General features: G+C 55.3%; 1 protein-coding gene across 1 annotated transcript; it reads left to right on the top strand.

The window, feature by feature from the left end:
• Positions 1-3,877: 3,877 nt before the first annotated feature.
• Positions 3,878-22,903, top strand: SDC3 (syndecan 3). The gene is made up of 5 exons (XM_026043391.1): positions 3,878-3,976; positions 18,947-19,064; positions 19,342-19,943; positions 21,621-21,891; positions 22,614-22,903. Exons 1-5 carry the CDS (start codon positions 3,884-3,886, stop codon positions 22,778-22,780), a joined length of 1,251 nt encoding a protein of 416 aa, XP_025899176.1. The 5' UTR covers positions 3,878-3,883; the 3' UTR covers positions 22,781-22,903.
• Positions 22,904-23,794: the final 891 nt, after the last annotated feature.

Genomic DNA, 23,794 nt, shown 5'->3' with positions numbered 1-23,794 from the left:
CACAAGGAAGCCCCAAGGGGAACGCACGGATGCCTGTAGGAACACCTGTCTCTGTGTACATGGAGGCCTCTGGGGGCCACATGGAGGCCCGTAGGGTTCCCCCATCCCCATGCATGCAGAAGCCCCTGCACACCACACGGAGGCCCGTAGGTGCCTACATTCTCAATGCACATGGAGGCCCTGGGTGCCTGACAAGAGGCCCCTTGTGCCCCATCTCCGTGCGCACAGAGGCTCCTGGAGGTCGCACTGAAGCCTGCACRGTTTCCCCATCCCTTTGCATACGGAGGCCGTTTTGGGCTTCATGAAGGCCCATACGGTTCTCCCGTCTCCCTGTGCACAGAACCCCCTGCGTTTTGCACAGAGGCCCGTATGGTCCCCCTGTCTCCACGTGCACATGGGCTCCTGGGGGCTGCAGAGAGGCCAGCAGGGTTCACCTGTCCCCTTGCATACAGAGGCCCCAGGGGGCTGCAGAGAGGCCCATAYGGCCCCACTGTCCTTTTGCATATGGAGGCTCCTGGAGGTCCCATAGGGCCCCCTCACTCCCACATGCAGGGAGGCCCATGGGGGCTGCATAGAAACTCTAGGGCCCCACTGGCCCTGTCCACATGGAGACCACTTGGGGCCATAAGTAGGCCAYATAGGTCCCTAGTTTCCATGCACACGGAGGCCCCTGGGGGCTGTACAAAGTCCCTTAGGGCTGTCCTGTCCCTTTAGTAACAGAGGCCCCTGGGTGTTGCATTGAAGCCCATATGGCCCCCCCATCCCTGGGCACAGAAGCCCCTGATGTCCACATGGAGGCCCATAGGGCACCTGGATCCAAGTGCACATAGAGGCCCCTGGAGGCTTCATGAAGGTTGTAGGGCACCACCTTCCCCTTCCATACAGAGGCCCCTGGGGGACGCACCAAGGCCCGTAGCCACTCTGCTTCTCTGTTTGCACAGATGTCAATGCGGGCCGCACAGAGGCCCCTATGGCCCGCTCGTTCCTGTGGAGGCCCTTGGGGGTTGCCTGGAGGCCCATAGGACCCCCCCATCACCGTGCACATGGATGCCCTTGGAGGCTATACCGAGGGCCATAGTGCTTCCCTGTTCCCTTGCATTTGGAGGTCCCTGGGGGGCTGCACATCCCCTTGCAAACAGAGCCCCCTGAGAGTTASACAGAGTCCTGCAGGGTCCCCCTGTGCCTGTGTGCACAGAGGCCCCAGGAAACTGAACAGAGTCATAGGCCCCTCGCTTTCACTTCCATATGCAGGCCTCAGGTTCCTGCATGAAGGCCCCTATGCCCCCAACCCCGCTAGGGTTAGGAGCACGGAGGCCCCTGGAGGCCGCATGAAGGCCCATTGGGCCCCATGTCCTTGTGCACATGGAGGTCCTTGGGGACACCCCAGGGCCCACAGGGCCACCCCCCATCCCTGTGCATACGGGGGTCCTCGGGGGAAGCATGAAGGCCAGCAGGCCCCTCCATGCTTGTGCTCACAGAGGCCCATAGGATCTCCCTGTCCTCGTGCACATGGGGGCCATATGGTGTCCAGCAGGGCTCCTCTGTCCCTGTGTGCATGGAGGCCCCAAGAGGTGGCAGGGAGGCCCATATAACCCCTCTGACACCTTGCATAGGGAGGCACTTGGCAGAAGCATGGAGTCCCATAGCCCCCCCCCCCCCGGCTTCCCGTGCTCACAGAGGGCCTTGGAAGCCACACGGAGGCCAAAAGGACGGCTCCCCCATCCGTTTCCACACAGAGGTCCCTGGGGGCCACACTGAGGCCCGTAGGGATCCCCCATTTCCATGTGCACAAACGACCTTGGGTATCACTCCAAAGCCCTTAGTGCATCCCTGTCCCTGKGCTCATGGAGGACCTTGGGGGCCACAAAGAGGCCTGTAGAGCCCTCCCATCCCCTTGCATATGGAGGYTGCACAGAGGCCTGTAGGGGCTCACTGCCCCATGCGCATAGAGGCCCCTGAGGCCTGCACCAAGGCCCTTGGACCCCGCCTCGCCATGTGTGCGAAGGCCCCAGGGCTCTCACAGAGGTCTATACGGCCCCACCATCCCCATACAAATGGAGACCACATGGTGGCTGCAAGGAAGGCCGTAGGGTCCCCCTATCCCTGTGTGCAGGGAGGTCCCAGGAGACTGCATGAAAGCCCATAGGACCTCGCTGTTCTTGTGTGTACTGGGGCCTCTGGGGGCCGCAAGGAGCCCCTTAGGCGTCCCCCGTGCCCATGTGTATAGAGGACACTGTAGAGGCCTCCGTTTGCATGCACACAGAGGACCTTGGGGGCTGCATGGAGGTCCATAGGGCCCTCCTGTCCCTTGCATATGGAGGTCCTGGTGTTATGAGAAACCCCAGAGAGGACTGCACTCAATGACATATTTTTGTTGCTGTTGCTAGTATATTATGAAACGGCACAGACAAAACAGCAGGTATTACTGGGGCATGATGAGAGAATACGAATAAAACAGCAAACAGCGGTTGAAGGTGAAGATAAAGACCACCGTATCTTCAAGGAAGCAGCTGAAACTGGGCAGCAGTAACAAAACAGGSCCTTCTGAGCCAAAATGAGGGCATGCATGGAATTGAATTACCAGAGATCAGTGAATGAACATGAAAAGATGACCACCAGGGGCATCAGAAGACCACCAGAGACCACCAAAAGGACAAGGAGCACACATGTGTGAGGGTGGAGTATATTAGTTCTAGGAAATAGAATGAATATRTATGATGGTTCTAAGAATTCAAGGCATCTGTAGATAACAGAGAAATGCAAGTTTTGGTAGAGGCACCGCAGGGCGTGCCCGGTAGATGGAGCTGTCCCCCGTGCATTCAGCGCTGCAATAAAGTGAACGCCTGCTTCTTAATGCTGCCGTGGTGTGGAGAGGTTTATTTCAGGTTTTCGGTGACACCAGGGGGACGCCCAGAGGCCAGGAGGGTCCCTCCGGCCCCCCTCGCACATCGGCCCCAGGGGGCCGCACCTTCCCCATCCCTGTGTGCACCGAGGGCCCTGGGGCCACCTGGACTCCAAGCCTGGGTTTTAGACAGATGAGGTTTATTTCTCACCTGAACGTGGATTATTTCAATAACCCTGCTGGGACGGTACCTTTCTCCAGGGCAAATATCCCAACCTCCAGATGGCCCTTGGCTGGGGACACAGTGCAGAGCTTAGCACTCAGTTCCTACCCTCCCCTTTTTGTTTCCCAATATCCATGTATATTTTTAGGCCTTTTGCAGCAAGTGTGTGAAATGCATTAGTAAGAATTACACGTGGAAGAGAAACGGCTTGTTTTACATTCCTGCCCTTCTGCTCCCATCTCAGCTCGAAATTACCATCCCCGCGACCCATCGGGGCCGAATTAACGTCCCCGGTTTGGTGCAAAGGGTGGCCCCGGGTCCGCCCGCGGGTCCCTCCCTGATCTGCCCTGGCTCCCTCTGCATCTACTCCAGGTCCGCCCGCTACGGCCGGGGCTCCTGCCCCGCGTCGGCTCCTGCATTTGCCCCACGTGCCCCCCCATGTGCCCCGGACCGCCCGGCCCCTCAAGCCGCGGCGGGGCAGGGGCGCCGGGCGGGGCGCAGCCCGCGGTAGGGGGAGCGCGGCGGCCGCGGCCGCTTCCTCCCGCCGCCTCCTCCTCCTCCTCCTCCTCCTCCTCCTCCCTGCGGCGCGCGGGGCGGGCCGGCGGTTCGCGCTTCCTGCGGGGGCCGGGCCGAGCAGCCGGGGGGAGGCTCGGGCCGCTCCGGCCACCAGCGACACCGCCGCCTCCGCCGCCGCTTCCCGCGGGCGGCGGCAACAAAGGGCCCTTCCTCCCCGCCTCCTCCGCCTCCTCCTCCTCGCCGTCGTCCTCCCGCCCGCCGCCGCCGCCGCCGCCGCTCCGAGCGGTCCCTGCGACCCCGCGATGCCTGCGGAGGTGCCGGCGCCCCGGGGGCTGCGGCGTTTCGCGCTGCTGCTGCTGCTGCTGCTGCCGGGGCTGAGCGCCCGCACCGCGCTGGTGAGCGCTGCGCGGGGGGCACCGCGGCGGGGGCATCGGTACCGGCACCGGCACCGGCACCGGCGCGGGCGGCCCCAGAAGCAGCGTCCTGGCGTGGGGTGGCGGGCGATCGGGCGGCGCCCGAGGGGGGAGCCCCCGGCACCGAGAGCCCCCCGGGCAGCGGCGCCCTTGGGGGACGTCGGGGAGGTCGGGGCGGCGCCTTCCTTGGAGCCGGCGCCATCCTCGGGGAGCGGCGCCCTGGGGGGGTCCCTGGGGGGACCGCGCGGCACCGGGAACCTCCGTGGGGACCGGCACCCCGCGGGGGGGACGGGGGACGCCTTTTTTGGGAGCCGGAGTCCCCCCGCCCCAGGCAGCGGTGCCCTGTGGGTGATCGGGTGAGCCCGCTTCGCTGGGATCTGTATTGGGAGGTGTCGGAGGGGCACCCTGCTTTGGGACTCTGCTCCCTATAGGCAACGGGATGGCACCTGCCCAGTCACCCTGCCCGAGGGGCAAGGAGGTGCCCTGTGGAGGAGCATCCTATGGGAACAGGCTGGGCACCCAGCGACCGGCGCCTTCCATAGGGATGTGGATCTATGGATGTGGATCCGGCTCCCATGGTGGGGCTTAAAAGACCCACCCCCTCCTTTGGGACCCAGTGCTTGGCCCCAGTGGCTCAAGGGCCCCAGTCCCCGTCGGAGCTGGGTCCTCTCCCTGGCCTGCGGGTGCCCTGGGTGTCGAGGTGGGGGCCGCACGGGGGCGCGTGGGGAGGGGGCTGCCGTTTGAAGCTGCCGTTTGAAGGTCACAGCGAAGCAGCCCTCAGAAACACCCGACCCTGCAGGGGCAGTGCGGGGGGGGACCCTCCTCCCGCCYGTGTCTTGGGGTACCAGGAAAGTTGCAGGTGTTGGATCTCTTCTGTCAGGAACAGAGTGGGGGGGCCCAGATGTGCCCAAACGCCAGGTTCTGCCCCAGTCTTTCCTACCCTGGTGGCTCTTCCCATGGGGATATTTTTTTCCTGGCTCACTGCAGGAGGATTTTCTTGCTGGCACCATGGTGGGGTCCCAAACTGCCTCTTAGTGTCCCCCCATGCACAAGAGGGAGTGTCGAAGGGAGGCGGATGGCCGTGGGGCGATGCTTTTCCATGATGCCTCCTCCGAGCAAGCAGCATTCCCGAGCGGAGCCGCCCCAGGCTTATATTTTATTCCCCCCCGCCAGCTCCGGTTCTGCCAGAAGCCATCGCTCYGGGCAGCAATCCGGAGCTGGGACGTGCTCTCCCCCGCTTGCTTTCTCCCTTTGAAAGCAAAACTCCCAGGGCCTGGCTGCCCGCCAGCACCGGCCGCCCGTATTAAATAACAGAGACCTTTTTTYCCCCCCTTCCCAGCACTCCTGGCTTTCTGCTCATGTTTCCAGGCACTGGAGGGGCAGGGATGCTGCTTGCTCCCCCTGTCCGGCTCCGTAAATCTGAGCTGCGCACTTTGACTGGGTGGTGGGTGCTCCTCGAGGTTGTCATTTGAGGCTGTTTCTGTGGTGTCTCCCCAGAGAAATGGGCACAAGCATTGGGTTTTGGCAGAGGGTTCCCCAAGGGGTGTTGCCATGTGCAAAGGGTGCTGCAAATCCCGGCGATGTTGCACGTGCAAAGGGTGCTGCACACCCAGTGGTGCTGCCTATTGAAAGGTGTTGCCAATTCAAGGGCTGTTGCAACCCTGACGGACGGGGCCAGGGGATTCATGCATCCTGCCCGGGCCGATGTGGCGTTGGGCTTGGGAGGGTTCGGCAGCGCTTGGCATGGGGGGGACGGTGCCGCCCRCGGAGCTGGCGCCCGCTCTGCTCTCTGCGCCCGCCGGCCACACTGGCGCCACCGTGGGTGGCCTCACACAAAGGCGCCCTGTGCACGAGCCGGGGGCACCCACGGGTGCCGGAGGATGGGGGGGCTCCCAGGCCACGCTGGCATCACCCTGTGGAGGATCGTGTGAGTGTGAGCACAGGAACGGCCTGTTGCACTCGCGGTCGGAGAAAGAGTCGGCTCCAGGATGCAATTCCCATTGGCTTCTGCTGCTACAAACCTTTTTCTTTGGTGCAAATCCCCTTCGTTGCTGCCTTCTGCGGGAGGAAAAGCTGGGGGAAAAGCGTTGCCAGAGCGTTTAGGAGCGTAACAAGTCTCTCGGGGCTCAGCGGCTCCCTTTGATCTCGGTCCCTCTCCATCCCCTGTGCTCACTGGCCTAGCACCCGCAGGAGATCTCAGCAYGGGGCTCCTTAACCCTTCGTCCTCCCTTTGGAAGCTGCTTTTGGTGCAGCCGGATGGCGGCCTCAGCTCTGCTTTGCTTTGCTGCCACCAGGGCAGAGGCTGGGCCGGGTAAGCTCAACCTTGTAGTAGACACTTTAGAATCTACAAGTGGCACAACCCTCCCCCCCACTTCCAGCCTTGTCCTCCTTGGGTGGCTCCATTGCTTGGTAGCAGAGGGGACTTGGTGTCCTTCCAGGCTGGCCCAAGGAAGCAGCAGAGCCTTTGGCTTTGCCAAGGAGCCACCGCCGGATCCCGGCAGGACGCGGTGCCCCTGCAGCACGTGGCTGGATGCCTTTTGCCACCACGTGCCACCAGGGTTCTGTGTCCTCTTGTCCCCCTGCAACTCCTGTTCCTCCCCATGCATTCCCGCATCCCGTCTCTGGTGCGGTTATGCCCCCTGCACCCCCTTGTGCAACTACTCTGTCCCTCTGTGCGACGCAGCCCATGCAACCCGTGATGCAACATGCTCCCCTGTGCAGCTCTCCCTATGCAAAGGACCCCACGCAGCTTCCCGCTTCCCTGTGCAACCCCCCTGCAAATCCAAGGGTTGCATCTAATGCACCCCATGCAACTTCTGCCCAGTGCAGCACCTCCCCGGGCACTGCCTGCTGCAGTGTCCCTCCGCCTGCGCCTAGTGTAACCCCCCCATGCAACATCAGCCCTTGCAGCTCCCCTGTGCAACCTCTCCATGCAGCCCCTCGTACAGCTGCTTTGCAGAGGCCTGACTGCACTCATTGCATGTGCTTGGCTATTTGGGGACAGTTTTCCCAAAGGGAGTTTTTAAARGGCTCCAGCACCAGCCCGGCCCGCAGCAGCATTCAAATCCAGTCCCCGTATCCCTGTTTTGCCAGAGGCCTTCGTGGTACCAGAGGCTCCCGGCACAACCCTGGCTCGAGCCCAGCGGAAAAACCCTCGTCCGCCAGGAGTTTGTTAATGGAAAGGGGATGGCTTGGGGCCGCGATGCCCTTTTTTGGAGCGGCGGCCCGGGCTGCAGATGCAGCTCTGCCTCCAGGAGGGACAGAGGGGCTCCCTCGCGGCCGGCTCCCAGAGGCAGTGGTGATGGGTGCCAGGCCGCCTGTGGGGCTCTGCTGCATCCCGATGCCTGCCTGAGGCCTGACGCAACTCATTGCATGCCAGCCTGGGTGGCAGTGCAGCCAAAGGAGCCTCAATCCCCCCTCCACATCCTCTTCCCATCTCCCTGCATCGCACAGTGTCCCCTTCATCCCAGCTCGTGCATCAGGACCTCGAGCGGGTCTCAGTGTGTTTGCAGCGGGTTGACCCAATTCCCCTGGACTTGAGGCCGTGGTTGGTGTTTTGCACTAATAAGCACAATTCTCCCCTTATTTTTTCTATACACTTTTGCTAAAATTGGCCTACAAAGATGCAACAGTGACTGTAGTGAAACCCACACTGCCAGCACGCTCAGACATGGAGAAAAATCCCCACTTTTTTTTAGGAAACCGAAATTTGGGATCTGTTTTCTTCACCATGGGTGGTTTCTGGGTGTCACATTCCAGTTTTTCACCCTCGTTTGGTGTTTTTTCTCTCAGCTGGGAATGGAGGGATGGGTTTCGTGGGAAGGATGAACTGAGGTTCTGCTGGGATGCCTGGGTGCAGGTGGCACTTGTGTCCAGAAGGGTTTTCATTCTTTAGTGCTGCTGGATGAATGTCCTGGGTGTTGGAGACCACAACTGCCTTTGGACATGGAGATGAAGCTCATTGGTCTCTGGCTAGGGCAGGGACTAGGAGTCTGGTGTCCCTATGCAGGGATGCCGGTGCCCATCATCTGCAKGGATGCTGGTGGCTCTCTCTGTGGGGATGCTGTTGCCCAACACTGCGTGAAGATGTTGGTGCCCATCATGCCCATGGATGCTGGTGCCCATCACTGCACGAGGAGGCAGGTGGCCATCACCATGTGGAGATGTTAGTGCCCTTCATGCCCATGGGTGCTTGTTCCTGTCACCATGCAGGGATGCTGGTGAACATGGATGCTAGTGGCTATCACTTCATGGGGATACAGGTGTCCATCACTATGTGGAGATGTTGGTGCCCGTTGTGCACGTGGGTGCTGGGGGCTATTGCTGCACAGGAGTTTTTGTGTTCATCACCATGTGGGGCTGATCACCGTGTAGGAACACTAGTGCCTGTCCTGCCAATGGACCCTGGTACCTTTACCAGGCCTCCAACGACCCTCCTGCAGGAGAGAGAGATTCCTCTTCTCTCTTGCCTTCTGAGCCCTCTGCAGCTTTGATGTAGAGAAGAACAAGGCATAAAAATTTCCTCTCTTCTCCTTCCTCTTCCTCTTGCCCTTGCAGCAGCAAGACAAAGTGCCTGAGCTAAGGGTGAGACCTCAGACAAGGGCTGCAGTGCAAGAACCTCCTCTTGAACGTTCCTCACTGGGCTCCCAGGTGGACTTTTCTCCCTTTGCCCTTTGGTTCCGCTCGCCCCGTGCAGGCTCTTCCACCCGCCGCCTCCCAGCCCTGCCGCCAGCTCCGTGGGGACCGCAGCAAAGTAGGTCGTGGCAGGGCCGGGCCGTGTCCTACATATGTAAATGGAGGCTATTTACGGGCTCTTCCCCAGCAGCACCTTCTCCTTCGCATTCCCAGCAGGAAAATCCGCGCCGGTGAAACCCCACAGCTGGAGCCAGACATTTGCAGTCCTAAAGCCCCTCTGATGCATCCAGGGCTCTCAGCTCTGGCTCTGGATCAGGCAGCGACTCCCTGCTGCCAGGTCTCTGCGAGCTTGCAAGCACCAGGTGCCGTTGGATTTTTAGGGATGAACATGGGTCACTCAATGGGCTCTTCGAGTCCACCCATCTGCAGCAGCGCCGATTGCAAGAGGCTCCAACAKCTTCCCCACTCCTCTTCCGAACAGCAGCAACATGTTCCTTGGCACGAAGGGAGCTTCCCCTGTGCTTTTATGCACCTGCCTGTTTTTTTCCAATGTATTTCTGGCTGTTTGTGTGGGTTTTGTGCAAAACGGCGTGTGCCAGGACCTGAATCTGCGCTGCAAGGGAGTCCCCATGAAGAGGGCCTGCAAAGAGCTCCTGGTGCCGGGATTTCCCCCCTGGATGGGGCACAAGTCGCTTCCAGAGCTGCATCTGGAATGGGAGCTGGTGTGCAGAACCATTGGAGTTGGGATCCCCTCTTCCACCTTGGCAAGTACAGGGTTTTTCTCCTGGAATTTGGCGAAAATACAGCCCGCAACCCATCTTTCATCACATGCCTCAGGCTTAGAGGGGGTTCTTCCCTTTAAGCCTTTTTATCTTGCTGCAGGGAAACCACCTGGGAAGCATCCGGCAGCATCCCACTGGCACCTTGGGAAGCCTGAGGAAGAGGAGAGTCTGGGGAAGGCTGCACGCATTTGAAGGATGCCGTGCTGGGCACCGTTCAATCGCCGTCAATGCTCTTTGCAGTATGCCGGAGCGGGAGCTCGGGATGTTGCCTTTTTGCATCTGTCCCTTCGGCTCCCTGTGGGCACCAACATCCAACTTTCCTCTTTATTTCCCGCGCTCCTTAATTACCGGCAAGCCTCCGGGTGTTTAACGGCAGCAGTGGGTGACCTGTATTTTGCAGGCGCCGCGGTGCAATTAGGAGTGGGAACACAGAGACCATGGGTCCCAGGTGTGACAGTCCTGACAAGGCTGCAGTTTGGGAGAGAAACAGGGAATTTTAAGGCTTTTTTTGTCTTCCTGGTCCATGTGCAAGCAGGGATTTTTGCATGCAAACTCAAGGAAAGCCAGACTCGCTGCCAGTGGSTGCTGGGTGCTCCCTTGCAGCCTGGCCACGCAGCTGCGATAGCCACAATAGCCACCATGGGTAATTTTAGCAACTAATCCCACCCAGGTAAATCCCCCGCTGGTTGCGCGGTGTAAAATCCACCGAAGGCACCGGGACGGGGTTTTTCTGGCACCCTCCCCCAGCGCCGCCGCAATCTGCCAGGGCGTAATCCCCTCCTGGTGCCGCTAATCCTCCCGCTGTCCCTCGCTGAACTGCCCGCYGGGTCGGGGAATGCCGTGGGGATGCAGCACAGGGCATTTTTATTGTTATCATTAATTAATATTAKTATTATCACTATCATTTATTATCCTCGAGCCAAGCAGGCGCTGGAGGGTGAAGGCGCTCCGGACACTGTGAAGCAGACAGGTGGTCTCTTTGGAGAGGGAGGTGCTCCGTGCTTGGTCTTGTCCTGCTTTTCCCCAGGTCCTGTTTGGGCTGCAGGCACCAGGGACTCGGGTATTCAAGTTCAGGTGGATATTCCTGTGTTTCAGGCTGTGCTCGTTGTCGTTTCTCTGGGCACCATTGAAGAGTCTGGCCCCATCCTCTTGACACACTCCCCTAAGATATTTGTGCACCCTAATAAGATCCCTCTCGGCCATCTCTTCTCCAGGCTGAGAACTAAGGTTGGTGTGAAGAGGACGAGGGGCCTGCAGTGTGCAGGGCTCTCTGCTGATGGCCGCATCCTTGGGTTCAACCTCCTGCATGCGATCGGTACCTCCATCATTGTGCTGGGAGGGGTGGTCCCTATGCTCAGTATCCTTTCAGTGTGATTTGCATTGGATTTTGCTGCTTTTTCAGGCTTCCATGCATTGCTTGCACCTACGCGTTGCTTGTACCCAAGCTTATCTTCTCCACCCATGTACCCATATTGCAAGCAGCCCCAACCGTTGATGCTGGCTGGGTGCCCTGGGGTTCACAAGATGCCACCAAGAATTTTGGCCATCGAGGTGGTTTTGACCATAAGATCTTGCTTTTTATTTTATTTTCATTTTATTTTATTATTGTTAACCTTGCTGGTCCAGCTGGGGGCCTCTCTGCAYGCTGCAGCCCGAGGATGAATCAACGGTCATAGTGGTTGTGCTGACGTTCCCATGGTGGCCTAAGGATACAAACGAGAGCTGGTCGGAAGGGAGAGGTTGCATCTCTTATCGGAGCCACTGATACGGCTGGCGGAAGGGGAAAGCTCCAAAGCAGATGAGCTTTTGGGCTCACAAGACCTTTTTAGGTCTTAAATAGAAACGAGCGGATTGTTGGGTTTATTTTAATCAGTTTTAGGTCTGAAAGAAAGGCTTGTGGGTTCAAAGCCTGGGTTTTTTTGTTTTTCTTTATTTTCTGAGTGATGAGCAGCCACGGCGCTTCCTTGTGTAAACGGGTTCCACACAAGCTCACGGACAGCACGCGCTGTGCAAAGAGCTTTATTTCTTAATGTCATTTGCACGTGCAAAATGGACTGCAGTTCAAAGTGAAGCATCTGCCGACCATGAAGGTCCCCTCTGCTTTGGGAAGAAGCAGTTTTGTGCGCACAAAAACACGGGATATCTTTTCCAAATGGCCATTGCAATCAGACCCACTCCACGAGGGGATAGCTCTTTTCATGCCCTTCTGCTGCATCACGATTTTGGCAAATGCCTCAAAATGGGGGAGAAAAGGAGGAGTTTCATTGCACTTCCAGTTTTGGGGTGTCTGCAGTGCAGGTTGCTTTTCCTTTCTTGGCATTACCTTCCTTCTGTGGCTCCAAGGGGGCAGGGAGCCGGGGCCGAGCTGTTATTTCCCTTAGTGCCGTGAATGATGAGCCACGACAGCTGAAATTGGGTTATCCTCAGCAGAGCCGCACGCTTCTGCRGACGGCGGGAGCCGCTTCGCGCGGAGCTGGAGCCTCCACTTTATATTTCCACACTTCCTCTGCAGCTCCAGCACCTGGTTGCTACAAATCTCATCGCCCATTGATCTATTTTTAAGGCGCAAAGGGGGAAAAAAAAAGGAAAGAAAAAAAAAGCCCTCTGGTGTTTAACTGTTGCCCAAATAACAATTGGCATTTGTGTGCTTTTAATGTGCTGCTCCATTTGTTCTCTCCCTGCAAAGCAGGTGCTGGGGAAGGAGAAACGGGGTGGGTTTTAATGGACTTGCATGGAGAAAGTCCTTTTGCATGGAGAAGCTCCTTCTCTCCTCGTCCTGTCCATGCGTCYGCTGCAGGCAGTCCTCAGAGCTCCTGCAAGCAAAGGGGCTGCAGATCCCATCCATCCAAGCCAGCTTATCCAGAGCATCTCCCATGTGATGCTTTTCCCTCCAGGTCCTGAACCACAGCAGTAAATTGCCAGGATCCCAAGGGTTCCAGCATTATCCCTGTGTCCCTTTTGGGGTGGTCTTCTCATGAAGAAGGTTGGGGCTTTGGCGGGGCAGTGATGGCTGGCTCTACTTGGAGAGGCCCCAGATCAAACGGTGACTCTAGTTTGGTGCTTTTGGGGCTTTTCCGGCATTTTGCGTGGGGCAGGGCAGGGAAATGGGTGCAGGATCCTGGGGCAGTAGGAGCATCCGTGGCCTTTCGAGCAGGGAAACTGAGGCACRGTGATGTTTGCACCTCGGGAGGATGTTCTGGAGAGCCCAGGAAGTGGCGGCTGCTTTGCAACTCTGCCTTCATCCCTAGCTCCGTCTCCATCACCCSTGTTTTGCAGCCGCTCTTTTGGCTTCCTTTCTGGAAGGGCAGAGCTGGGCAGAGGGTTTCAGAGGTCCCGCTCCTGCTGAGAACCTTTGGAGTCTCCTCCTCTTCCTGCCTCCCTTCAGCACCCTGGCCATGGGCCAGATCCCAATAAATCACTGCCCGGCACTCGCCTTGCGGTTGGCCCTGCTTAAACTGCTTCCCACCAGCGTTCCCAGGAGGACGGAGCTGGTCTTGGCTTTGGTTTCTCACATGTGGGGAAGAAAACAGAGAATGGGGCTTCTCTTTCCTCCACCCAAAATGCGAGATGGGAAATGCCAGCATCTAGATGGATGCATTTTGAATATACTATGCATTGTAGACCCTATTTTATATATATTTTATTATAAATAGGGTCTATAATATAGACCTCTATTTTCTCTCTATATAATGTATATTTTAATATATCATGCTATTTTCTGGCTCCTCGGAGAGCGGAGGCAYGAAATGCGTCTTTGTGGAAGGTGAGAAAAGCCGGAGATGGTTTTGCACGTTAAGCTGCAATAGGATTAGGGAGGAGAGCAAATTAAATCAAATCGGCAAAGGCTGGGGAGGATCCCGCCTGCAGCTGCGGCTCGGGAGCTCTCCCTTTGTTAGCAGCATCTCTTAAAACTGCTGGAATTTGGGTGCTTTGGGTGCCACAGCCCCAAGTTTTGGCCAGAGCAATTGATTTTCACCAAGGGGGAGCAGAGGATGCCCAAAAGGCCCGTGTGGGTTGCAGTGATGTCATGAATGTCTGCAAATTTTGCAAGATTTTGCTTTTGAGCTACTGTGGCTCTAGGGCATCCCTGGGACTTGCTGTGTTGTCCTCCCTCCCCAGCCCGGGAAAGGAGCTTGGGATTTTCCCAGAGTAACCTGCATTGCTGTGGCAACGCTCTCCCCCSCAACCCTGGATCCCATGGGAATTAATGAGCCCAGAGCAAAGCGGGAAATCCTTGGAGTGGAAAAGCAAATTGGCCTGGACAGGTAAAGCGAGGGAGCTTGGGAAAGGAGGAGTGGGGGAGAGTGTGCCAAGAGGGAGGGAAAAGGATGGGAAAAGATGAAAACACTGTCTCTGGCAGGGCACAGGAGCACCAAGGATCAGGTCTACCCATGCTGTAGGTTCGATATTTTGGGATATTACTCTTGCCTATGCTGGATATCCCTATAAGGGTTCTACATTCTGACTCCTTCTTGACATCTTCCATAAGCAGGTGTCTATGGTGGGAAGCTCCCTGCCCAGCTCCCTCCTGCACTGGAGTCTGGGCAAGCTGTGACCACATCCCGCTGGAGCGGCGGGATCCACAGCCCTGATCCCTCGGCAGCTCCCTGTGCGGCTCGTTATATCCCGGGGGCGGTAATTAAACACTCGCGTCCGGACAGGCTCCTCCGGTACTTGGCCGGCATTGTCGGGATCGATCCAAAGGCAGGATAATTGCTGCTGCTCAGCGAACGTTAATGATGATTTTAGTGGCATAAAACAACTGGCCTATTAAATCGAAACGCGCCAGGGTTTGGGCAGCTGCTATTCMGGGTGGTAATTAATTTGAGAAAGAATAAAGTTGCAAAAAAAAAGAAAAAGAAATAAATAAATTAAATAATTGGCTGCCGTGGAATGAGTCATGAGTCATGTCTCTGTCAGGCTAAGTGTTGCTGCCTGGAGCAGAGGGACCTACRTGCTGGGATGGCTTTCGGGAACAGCTTTCCAACAGGTTTAATGCTTGGACTGGGATGCGAAGGTAGAAATAGAGCAATTTGATAGCGGCAGAAATGAATTATGACGTCTTTAGTTTTGGGAGCGATGAGTGTTTTTTGCTCTGACTTGCTAATATTACTTTGAGTGCTCATCGTGTCACTAACTCACTTGTTGGGCTGAGTTATTAAGGTTTTGGTCCATATATAAACCTTGCCAGCACCACTGGCAAGGTACTTGCAAGGCCTGATTAATTGAATATATCCGATGGAAAGTATCGGAGATATAATCAGTGCTTTTCTTGCAATAGCTTCTCAGTTTGATGTGTTTCCAATCTGAATGATGCCAGATTTGGCATCTCATGGTGGAAAATGGAGGCCAAGGAGAGGAAAGGTTTGCCTTTCCGATATCCTGGAGGGTAATGAAGATCCCTGGCTCCCAGGAAGCTGCCAAAAGTTTGTGACCTTCCTCTTCCCACTTTAATTGCCATCTGTAAAGGATGTGGAAGTGAATGTTCCCATGGGCGTGGACTCCGCATCAGTCTGAGTGGAGCTGCATGTGATCTCAACTGATCTCAGGTGGGATCGTGGGCTCTGGATGRATCACAAGTGGGAATACGTATGTTTCCAATCATTCCCAGGTGGGACACAAGCTCCTGAYCTGTTTTGGAGGAGGCTGTGCATGTTCCCGACCAATCCCAGGTGGGACATGGGCTSCCACCCAATTCCAGCTCCCAGGACTGATAGAACGAGAGGTGTCATCTCCATGGGCCGCAGGGATTTATGGTGTATCCCGCGATGCGGAGGAGGTGGGTGCAGGTGGGATGAGTCCCACAGAGGCTGGTCCTTGGGATGCTACTTGCGCTGCCAGTGGGAGCATTGCGGAGAGCGGCAGCTCCGGGAGGCCCTGTGGAGGCCGCCGCCTTGCTCCGCATTTCCGAGCGCTGGAGGGCAAGCGAAGCCCGGACACGGCACCCAGAGAGACCCGGCAGAGGGAATCTCTCGACATCGGAGCGCCGCGTTGGCACGGAGGAGGCGGTTTCCATGGTGACCGTTGCCATGCCGGTGGCTACCGCAAGACCTCAGCATCCGTGCGAGAWGCGACAGCCTCCCTCCCCACGTTTCGAGATGGATTATACATCTCCCTTCCTCCCGGCGCTCAAGCGTGCGCTGGGCCACGAGCATCTCTTTTGCAACAGATTTTGGGATGGTTGAGGCATTTGGGAGAGGTGTTGTCCAGSTCCTGCCATGGAGAGGGAATGTCCCCAGAGAAATGCACCACCTGAGCATTGGTCTTCCTGAGTGTCACATTTTTGGCCTATAAARTGCATCACCCTCCGGTATGCAAGGAAGAGGATGAGGAAGGCACAGGGTGTCCTTTGTCCTGAGAGCAGAGGCCAAAGAGAAGCTGAATCCACTGTCACCTCTGTGCTTAGCTTGGATGGTACYTGAGCTCCTGCTATTTGTCCTCCTTTTCCTTTGTCCAAGCTTGATGTTGTTGCATGAGGAACACGCATAGGGACGAACCRTGTCAGGACAACCTGAGATCTTACTGCAAGGTCCCTGCCGTGCCAAGTCCTGGCTGAGCTGTTATTTACATTTAGTCCCAGATTGATGCCCTCCTAGGATGTGGGAGGGTGACAAGGGGCTGCCTGGCACTCGTTGCTGCCTGCCTGTTTTTTTCCAGGCAGTGGGCTCTGGCAGTAGATCCCCTCAGGCACTGTCACATGCAGAGAACAAGGGATGGAGCCAGCCCAGGAATCTTTGGTCCTGGGCACAGTGATCCCAGCTATAGAGGTGTGTCCAGCTTTAGTCCCTGGCAACTCATTGCACAAGTGCTCGTGGATCTTTGCCTCTYGGATGAGATCGGCTCCCTCCGTGCTGCTGTTTTCCTGCCACACACACTTGTAAAACAGCATCAGCTCCCACTCTGTTGCACACAGGAGCCACTTCATGCACAACCTCATTTTCCTCACAGGAAAGCAGGAAGAGAGGAACTTGCTGCTGCCCCAGTGAAACCCCGTTTTGCCTCCCCGSTAAGCAGCAGAGATGCTCTGTCCATGAATATTTTAGTGCAATTGCACCGTGCTGCTGGGAAGCTGCAGCTATATGCACTGAGCTGGCCAGGCAGCTACTGGAGCTGACCATGCTGAGGGCTGCTCTAATTGCTGGTTAAACTTCCCAATAGTGGCCGGTCTTTCTTGAATCACACTTAGGGCAAACCCTGGCTGGGAGCATCTCTGCTCCACTGACACAGGCTCTGTGGCGATGCCAAGAGGGAGCCCGGAGTGCATCTGCCCCACAAAACTCTGCTCCTCACCCCTGAACTGGGCCAGGGCTTTGAGGGATTCCACTTGACCTGCYGCACTTGAACCCTGGTTTCTCTGCCCTCCCTGGTGCTGCTGGACCTGAGGATGTGGGGCCTGGACCCCTCTTGGACCCTGCTCTTCATGGTATTCTGCTCAAATGAAAGTCCCTAATGCAGGGGCTGAGCTGTGATGGGCAAAGGGGTTTTGCTTTAATTTGACGTTCCCACCTACCCCATTTACCCCATTGACTCTTTGCAGCAGGATGAGAGCACCTTGAAGGTGCTGTTTTGCAGGCTGAGAGCTGGAGCTGCMCCACCTGCTTCCAATTGAAGGCAGAAATGAGCTCAGTGTGGCTGGACCATGTGGCTCCCATTATGGCGAGGCTTTGCAGGGTGACCAGGCAGAATGTGACCTTCAGGGAGCTTGCACAGACAAGAGGAGGGAGGGTTCCCTCCCTGGCTGCAGGGCACCCATGACAGGGCTTCCTCATTTATTTATGAGCATTAGTAATTTTCATATATAAAAAAGGACCCAATGCTGAAGGTCTGGCATAAAGGGAAAGCCTTAGTCAAGAGAGAAGGAAAGAGAGAAGGAAAGAGAGAGCAATCTCTGTGGGTGAGCCCCATAGCTTGGGTGAAGCATTTGTGCTGGGATCTTGGCCTGAGTATCCAGGTTCATCCTTCTTGCAGGGTCACAAGTTGGTCAAGAGAGAAGGAAAGAGAGAGCAATCTCTGTGGGTGAGCCCCATAGCTTGGGTGAAGCATTTGTGCTGGGATCTTGGCCTGAGTATCCAGGTTCATCCTTCTTGCAGGGTCACAAGTTGGTCAGTGGCTGAGCCATCGCTTAAGTAACAAAATAATTTGCGCTGGGTCTTTGCTGTTTTGCATTTCATTCTCTTAGGGCTTCCTCATCCCAGCCTGGTGTTTCCCAGCCCCGTTTCCATTGKGACCCAAGAGCTGGCTGTTTTCCATGTGCGAGGAACTGGCAGCAGCCTGAGCTGCGGTAGCCAGAGCCACCTCTCACATTCAGAGCACATTCCCTCTTCCCCCTCGTCCTTCGGCCTCCCACTGGAGCAGACTTTGGCACGGCAAGGGGCTGCAGCAATTTGCAATTCCCCACGGATTAATTTCAGCAGATGACAGCCTTCCTCGAGGAAACTGCTGGCGACTGTATATTTGAAACTCCGGGATGGTGCATTATCTTTGGGGCAAAGACTGAGTCTTCCTGGAAGTTTGGAGAATGCATAACATATTGGAGAGTGGTAGGATATAAATAGCAGCTGTTGGTGATACGGAAGCAGAGTGCTATCACTTGAGATAAAGGTGTAGATCTAGCCAGAAAAAAAAGCTTAGCAGCATTTTCAGACACTTAAAAGCCCAACTCCCCTTAACCTTCTAACCCAGGAGATTTTTATGCCCTGGATAATTTTCAAGTTGCCACCATGAGCATATGATGCCAAGGGTATCCACCCCAGTGGGTATGGCTTTCTTCCCACTATGGGCTGACAGGCTCCAAAGGGGTGTGAACGGGAAGGGGCAAAACTCTAGTAAAAACCTTTCAATGTTGAAGAGATCATCTGACATTCCAGAGCTCCTGCCAGGCTGCTGTAGAAACCAAGAACCTCAAAACACTTATCAAGATGTAAGGTGCCTGTCTGATGGAGGGGAGAGTTCTGCACTGTTCTTTTATTTTTAAGCACTAACCTGGCTTGTAACATCTTGAAACACCTTATGCTATCTTGGAGATCAAAGACGCCTTGTTTGGTTTGTAATGAAGTGTCAAACTGTGTCGTTATAGCACAAACAGGAGACRCTCTGATCTGCAAACCAAGATGTTTGAGAGTCCTCCTAGCAAGGGCTCTTCACGTTTTTAAAAACAGTATTGAGCCGTGGAATATTTTAGGTCTAAAATTACCTTACTTTATAACTTTCCAAGCTGTGGCAGCTGATACTATACGTTACTATCACACATGTGCCAGGAATAACGTGAAAATGATCTAAAATAAAACGAGTTGGYGAACTGAAACAAAACGTGCTTCTAACAACATTTCCCCAACCAGCTCAGGAGCACAGGCTGCCCAAAGCTCTCWGGGCTCTGCTCTTGCCCATCCCAGCCCTTTTCACTCCGTGGATCATCCCACCAGGGCTGTCTATGGGTGTTAGCGGCAGAGTGAGAGCTGGCCTCCATCTGGGCTCCTTGGTGGTTGTCCTGGTCAAAACACAGCTCCTTATGTGCTTCTCCTCTGCTCGGTCGCAGGCTCAACGCTGGCGCAATGAAAACTATGAGAGGCCTGTGGACCTGGAAGGCTCCGGGGATGATGATCCCTTTGGGGATGATGAGATGGATGATGTCTACTCGGGCTCAGGCTCGGGATGTAAGTAGCTTTAAGGCTCCCAGGGAGAGAGTCCAGGGGGGTTAGGGAGCATGGCCATGGGTTTTGTTGGGATGGAGAAGGAGATACTGGTTTTGTTGGGATAGAAAAGGATTTTCCAGGGGAGCCTGAGAGGGTACCTTACCCACTTCCAGAGGAGCAGCCTTCCTGCCATCTGCTAGCCAAAAGCAACAATTGTCCCAAAGTATGTCCCTGGCATGAATCTCAGCCCTGGGAAATCCATGGATGCATCAATTTCACCCCTCTCCCTCCCTTCCAGATTTCGAGCAGGAGTCGGGACTTGAAACAGGAGTGAGCCTCACCACGGACACGTCCATCACACTCCCCACCACCGCAGCCATGCTGCCGGTCACGCTGGTGCAGCCCATGGCCACCCCTTTTGAAACRTTGCCTGTGGAGGACACCACTGCCGAGCAGACCACCAGTGTCTTGTATATCCCCAGGATGACAGAGGCGCCTGTGATCCCCAGCTGGAAAGCAACCACCAGCAGTACCACTGCCAGAGACTCCTCCAGTACGACCACTACCACCACCACTACCACCACCAGCACCACTGCTGCCAGCACCACCACTACCAGCACCACCATGGCCACGGCCAAACCCACCACCGTCCGCAGATTCCTGCCCCCCTTTGTCACCAAGGCAGCCACCACCCGGCCTACCACCCTAGAGACGCCCACCAGCTCCGTCCTTGAGACCAACATAGCGACAGAGCTGGTCACATCATGGCCTTCCCCCTCCAGCACAGCCAAGCCCAGGTCCCTGCCAAAACCAAGTACCTCCAGGACTGCAGACCTCACGGAAAAAAGCACTGTGCTGCCTTCYAGTCCTGCCACGTTGCCGCCCACAGAAGCACCCCAGGTAGGAGGCAGGGGGGCCACATTTGAAGCCAAGTGRTGGTGATGGGAAGATTCTGGGGTAAAACAGAGTGAGATGAAGCCAGACTGGGCTCTTCCCACCTCTGCRAAGAGTCAAACGCTTGGGGAGCTGGAAAAAAAAAGGAGATTAAATGGTGGGGGAATGTGGCCAGCAGTTTGGGATGGGGCAGAGCATGGTGTCCTTCTTGCTCCTTGGAGATCTGCTGCATGCCTACAGATCTGACGGATACCTGGGCAGTGTGGGAGGCAGATGGAGCTGCCAARCTTCCTTGGTGTCCCCAGCTCTGCCTTGCCATGCCCTGCTCCTTAGTGGCTTCCCAAGGCCAGGGGGAAGGGGGGCTACCTCTGTGGGTGTTTGCTGAGCTCATTGCATTKCTTGCCAAGTCACAGCTAAGCAATGAGTGGCCCCAAATGTTCCACAATTAGGTATTGATGGTGCATTTCCTGCCCGTTGGGCGTCCTAAGCAGAGGGATTTAATCCACTAATACATCTCTCATTCAAAGCCCTTAAGGGGTCTTTTGAAAACCACTTTGACTGAAAGGTGGAGTGATTTGTCTAAACTAGTCCTTTTTTTTTTTTGTACATACATACATGTATATAGCTCTGGGCTCTTGCTGACCTTCAATTAATCTCTGTCACAAAAGGATGAGAAAAACGAGCTTGTGGCAAACCAGTGAGCCATGCACTTGTGCCAGAGGCAGCTTGACATGGAGAGGGCTCGTGCTTAGACGGGAAAGATCAGGAAAGATCGCCCAGCTTGTTGCCTGCCCTGGGGACATCGAAATGAGCTTTTCGCTCATCCTGGTTTGTTACATGGGGGCTTGCAGAAGAAGGCGTTTGCCCCACGGAGGAGGGTTCCCAGGGAGAACTTTGGTCAAGGATGCTTGGCCAGATAGCTCAGCACATGGCCTCATCAAGAGAGATGGGAGAAGATGACATGTCAGATGTAATTTATTCCCAAGTGAATCCTCAGATAGGGATGTGCAGGAGGAAATAGTAAGTCAGGAGTGGGCTGGGCGGAAGCAGAGGGTCTCATCTTCAGGACTCACATTTGCTCAGTGGTCTAAGCTCATTGACTTGCAGAGGGCAGTTCAGCTGGAGACCATAGCATGGAGCTGGATAGTCTCCATAGCCTGAGGGAGAAGGACTCATCTTCCAGCCCCTGTGCATGTTTCATGGGGCAGCAACCATATCCACAGGTTGATGGAAGACAGAGGGAGGGAACAAGGCTTGGGGAGTTCATCCAATGGCATATGATCCTTAAGCTTCTTCATTTCTGTAGCACAAACCATTGTACACTTTCAGGTCTAGCAAGGAGGCGTCTGGAAAATGTTTCAGCAGACTCCAGGTCTACACTAGGGGACAGAAAACCCAAAAGGAGTCCTACAAAGTGGAAACCTCTCTAAAGTTATGATATAGAAAGCTACAGGGAGCTGTCGAGAACCTGAGAGCACATGGGACAGGGACAGATGAGAATTGTCCAGCGCAGCTAAGATGGCCCGGGCTTGATGTCCATGATGAGATGGGGTTGTGTTGCTCTTTGCAATACAGCCAGACATTTCAGTAATGCAGGAATCGACACCTTGACATTATCCCCTGTGTTCCTGACTGATAGGGTCACYTTACAGCAATGTCTTTCCTCCTTGTCATGTTTCCCAGATGGAGCCAGGAGACGTGTCAACAGTGCTTGACAATGAGCTGGAGGTCCGCATCAGTGGCAGCCCCAGCGGGGACTTTGAGATCCGGGAAGAGGAAGAAACAACTCGTCCTGAGCTCAATAATGAGGTGATGGCTGCAGTGACTCCTCCACTGGGGCCCGGGCTGGGTAGGAACGCCGAGCCCGGGCTCATAGACAATACGATAGACTCTGGCAACACYGCCGCTCAACTCCCGCAGAAAAACATCCTGGAGAGGAAAGAAGTGTTGATAGGTGAGACTGTTGGCTTGTGGGGGAAGAGATGGAGTGTGTTGGGTGGGAGACAGGAACCCAGGAGAGGGATTAGTCTTCATCATGGCCACATGTGGTTCTGAGCCTGGCTGCCAAAAATAGCTGTGCTCCACATGCTGGAAATAGGGTAGAGGTGTCCCACCACCAGCTAGAAGGAGCTGGAGGTTATGGCATAGCTTGGCTGTCCTTCTCATGTTCTTCAGCCAAGTATGGCAGACCCTGGCACCTACCCCTGCATCATTATATGAATTTACCGCCTGTGCAAAGACCGGCACCTGGCACAGACCACCGTTTCTGGACATACAGGTAGCTGGGCTATCTGAATCCAATTTTTGGTCCCCATCACATGGACTGTAAAGTAGATGCCTTTCAGTTTAATTCATCCATCTACCATGAGATAACTGTCRCTCTGCTGCTAACTCACTTTCAGCATCAATGTATTTGGAAAGCTTTTCAATACTCATGTGATTGCAATAGGCCCTCACCTTCCATTTTAGTTTCCATGAGCATTGATTTCAAGACAAAAGTTGCTCAGAAACTTGTGAAGCTCAGAAATCAGCTGGAATCCAAGGAGATCCCCCAGATTGTCTTTTGAGGTGAAGCTTGGAGGGTTGAGGATGGTCCACAGTGGGATGGGGTTTGAGGTGGCCATCCCGTATTATGGCCATCTCGCTGATGTCTCTGCCTTGTGCTCTGTATTGCAGCGGTGATTGTGGGTGGCGTGGTGGGAGCCCTCTTTGCTGCCTTCCTAGTAATGCTGCTTATCTACCGAATGAAGAAGAAGGATGAGGGGAGCTACACGCTGGAGGAACCGAAGCAGGCCAATGTGACCTACCAGAAGCCTGACAAGCAGGAGGAGTTCTATGCGTAGAGAAGAGAGCCCGCCGTGCCTCGCGCGCCCTCCCTTCCTGCCTCAAACTCTCYCCCTCTCTACTACAACCAACTTCCCTCTCTTTTTCTCTTTCCTGGATCAGACTGTGAATTTGAAAAAGGAGAAACAACAGCAAAAACAACAACAAGAAAAGCAAAACCACAACAGCTAAAAGAGGAAGCAGATCTTGGACGTGAGAAAATCAGTCGTCCAGAGCACCACTAAGTTTTGACCAAGTACCGCTATCCTTTCTCCAGTGGAAGGGATGGGGCGAGGTGCAAATGGCCAACACCACTTTGCCTCAGGACCGCTCCGACAAGTGCATGCGTGGGTGGTCACTTTGCTGACAGCAGCTGGAGTTCACTGGGCTTTACCAACTGACACTACGGATGCTGGGATCTGGATGTTACCGGCCTTGGAGTGCAGGGGGGTTGGTTTGGATTTATCTTTCTTTATTTTTACCTTTTTTTCCCTTTGGAAGGAAGGGATGTTTCTTTCTTTCTTTTTTTTTCATTTCTGGATGAGGTTTGGTTGCTTTACAGCAATTGCCTTGCTCCCTGCTCCTATCTGGCAAAAAAGGATGCAACTGTCAAGTACATTTTGAACCATGAGAAAGCACAAGGGGCTGGAATTCCTGATGCCCTGGGGTTTGCTCTCAGAGTGGGGAGAAGTAAAGCAGTGCATATATGCCTGGAAATGACCTTTCGGATCACCTCTTTGGAGAGCTCATGGAGCAGCGAGAAGCTCGATTTGGCATCTCGTGCTGCTYGTTTCTTGCCAGCACCTCACTTCACGGCATCATTGTACCCAGGCAGAGACCTGCGAGCAGTGGAAACTGTGCGTCATTGGCTGGTGAGGGCTTTGCTTGGAAAGGGACCKTGCTTTTGATGGGATCTCACTGTGACCAGTAAAACCCAACTTGCACAGAATGACTGACACCACTGCTTTTGGAATGGAGCCGGGGCATTGCTTGGTGGGGATTCAGCAGAAGAAGGAAACACAAGGCTTGATACT

Source organism: Nothoprocta perdicaria, unplaced genomic scaffold (genome assembly GCF_003342845.1).
Source record: "Nothoprocta perdicaria isolate Ctin4 unplaced genomic scaffold, notPer1 scaffold_33, whole genome shotgun sequence".
In the NCBI taxonomy this organism is placed as follows: Eukaryota; Metazoa; Chordata; class Aves; order Tinamiformes; family Tinamidae; genus Nothoprocta; species Nothoprocta perdicaria.
The sequence above is the reverse complement of the archived record's forward strand: the minus strand, read 5'-3'. Positions and strand labels throughout refer to the sequence as shown.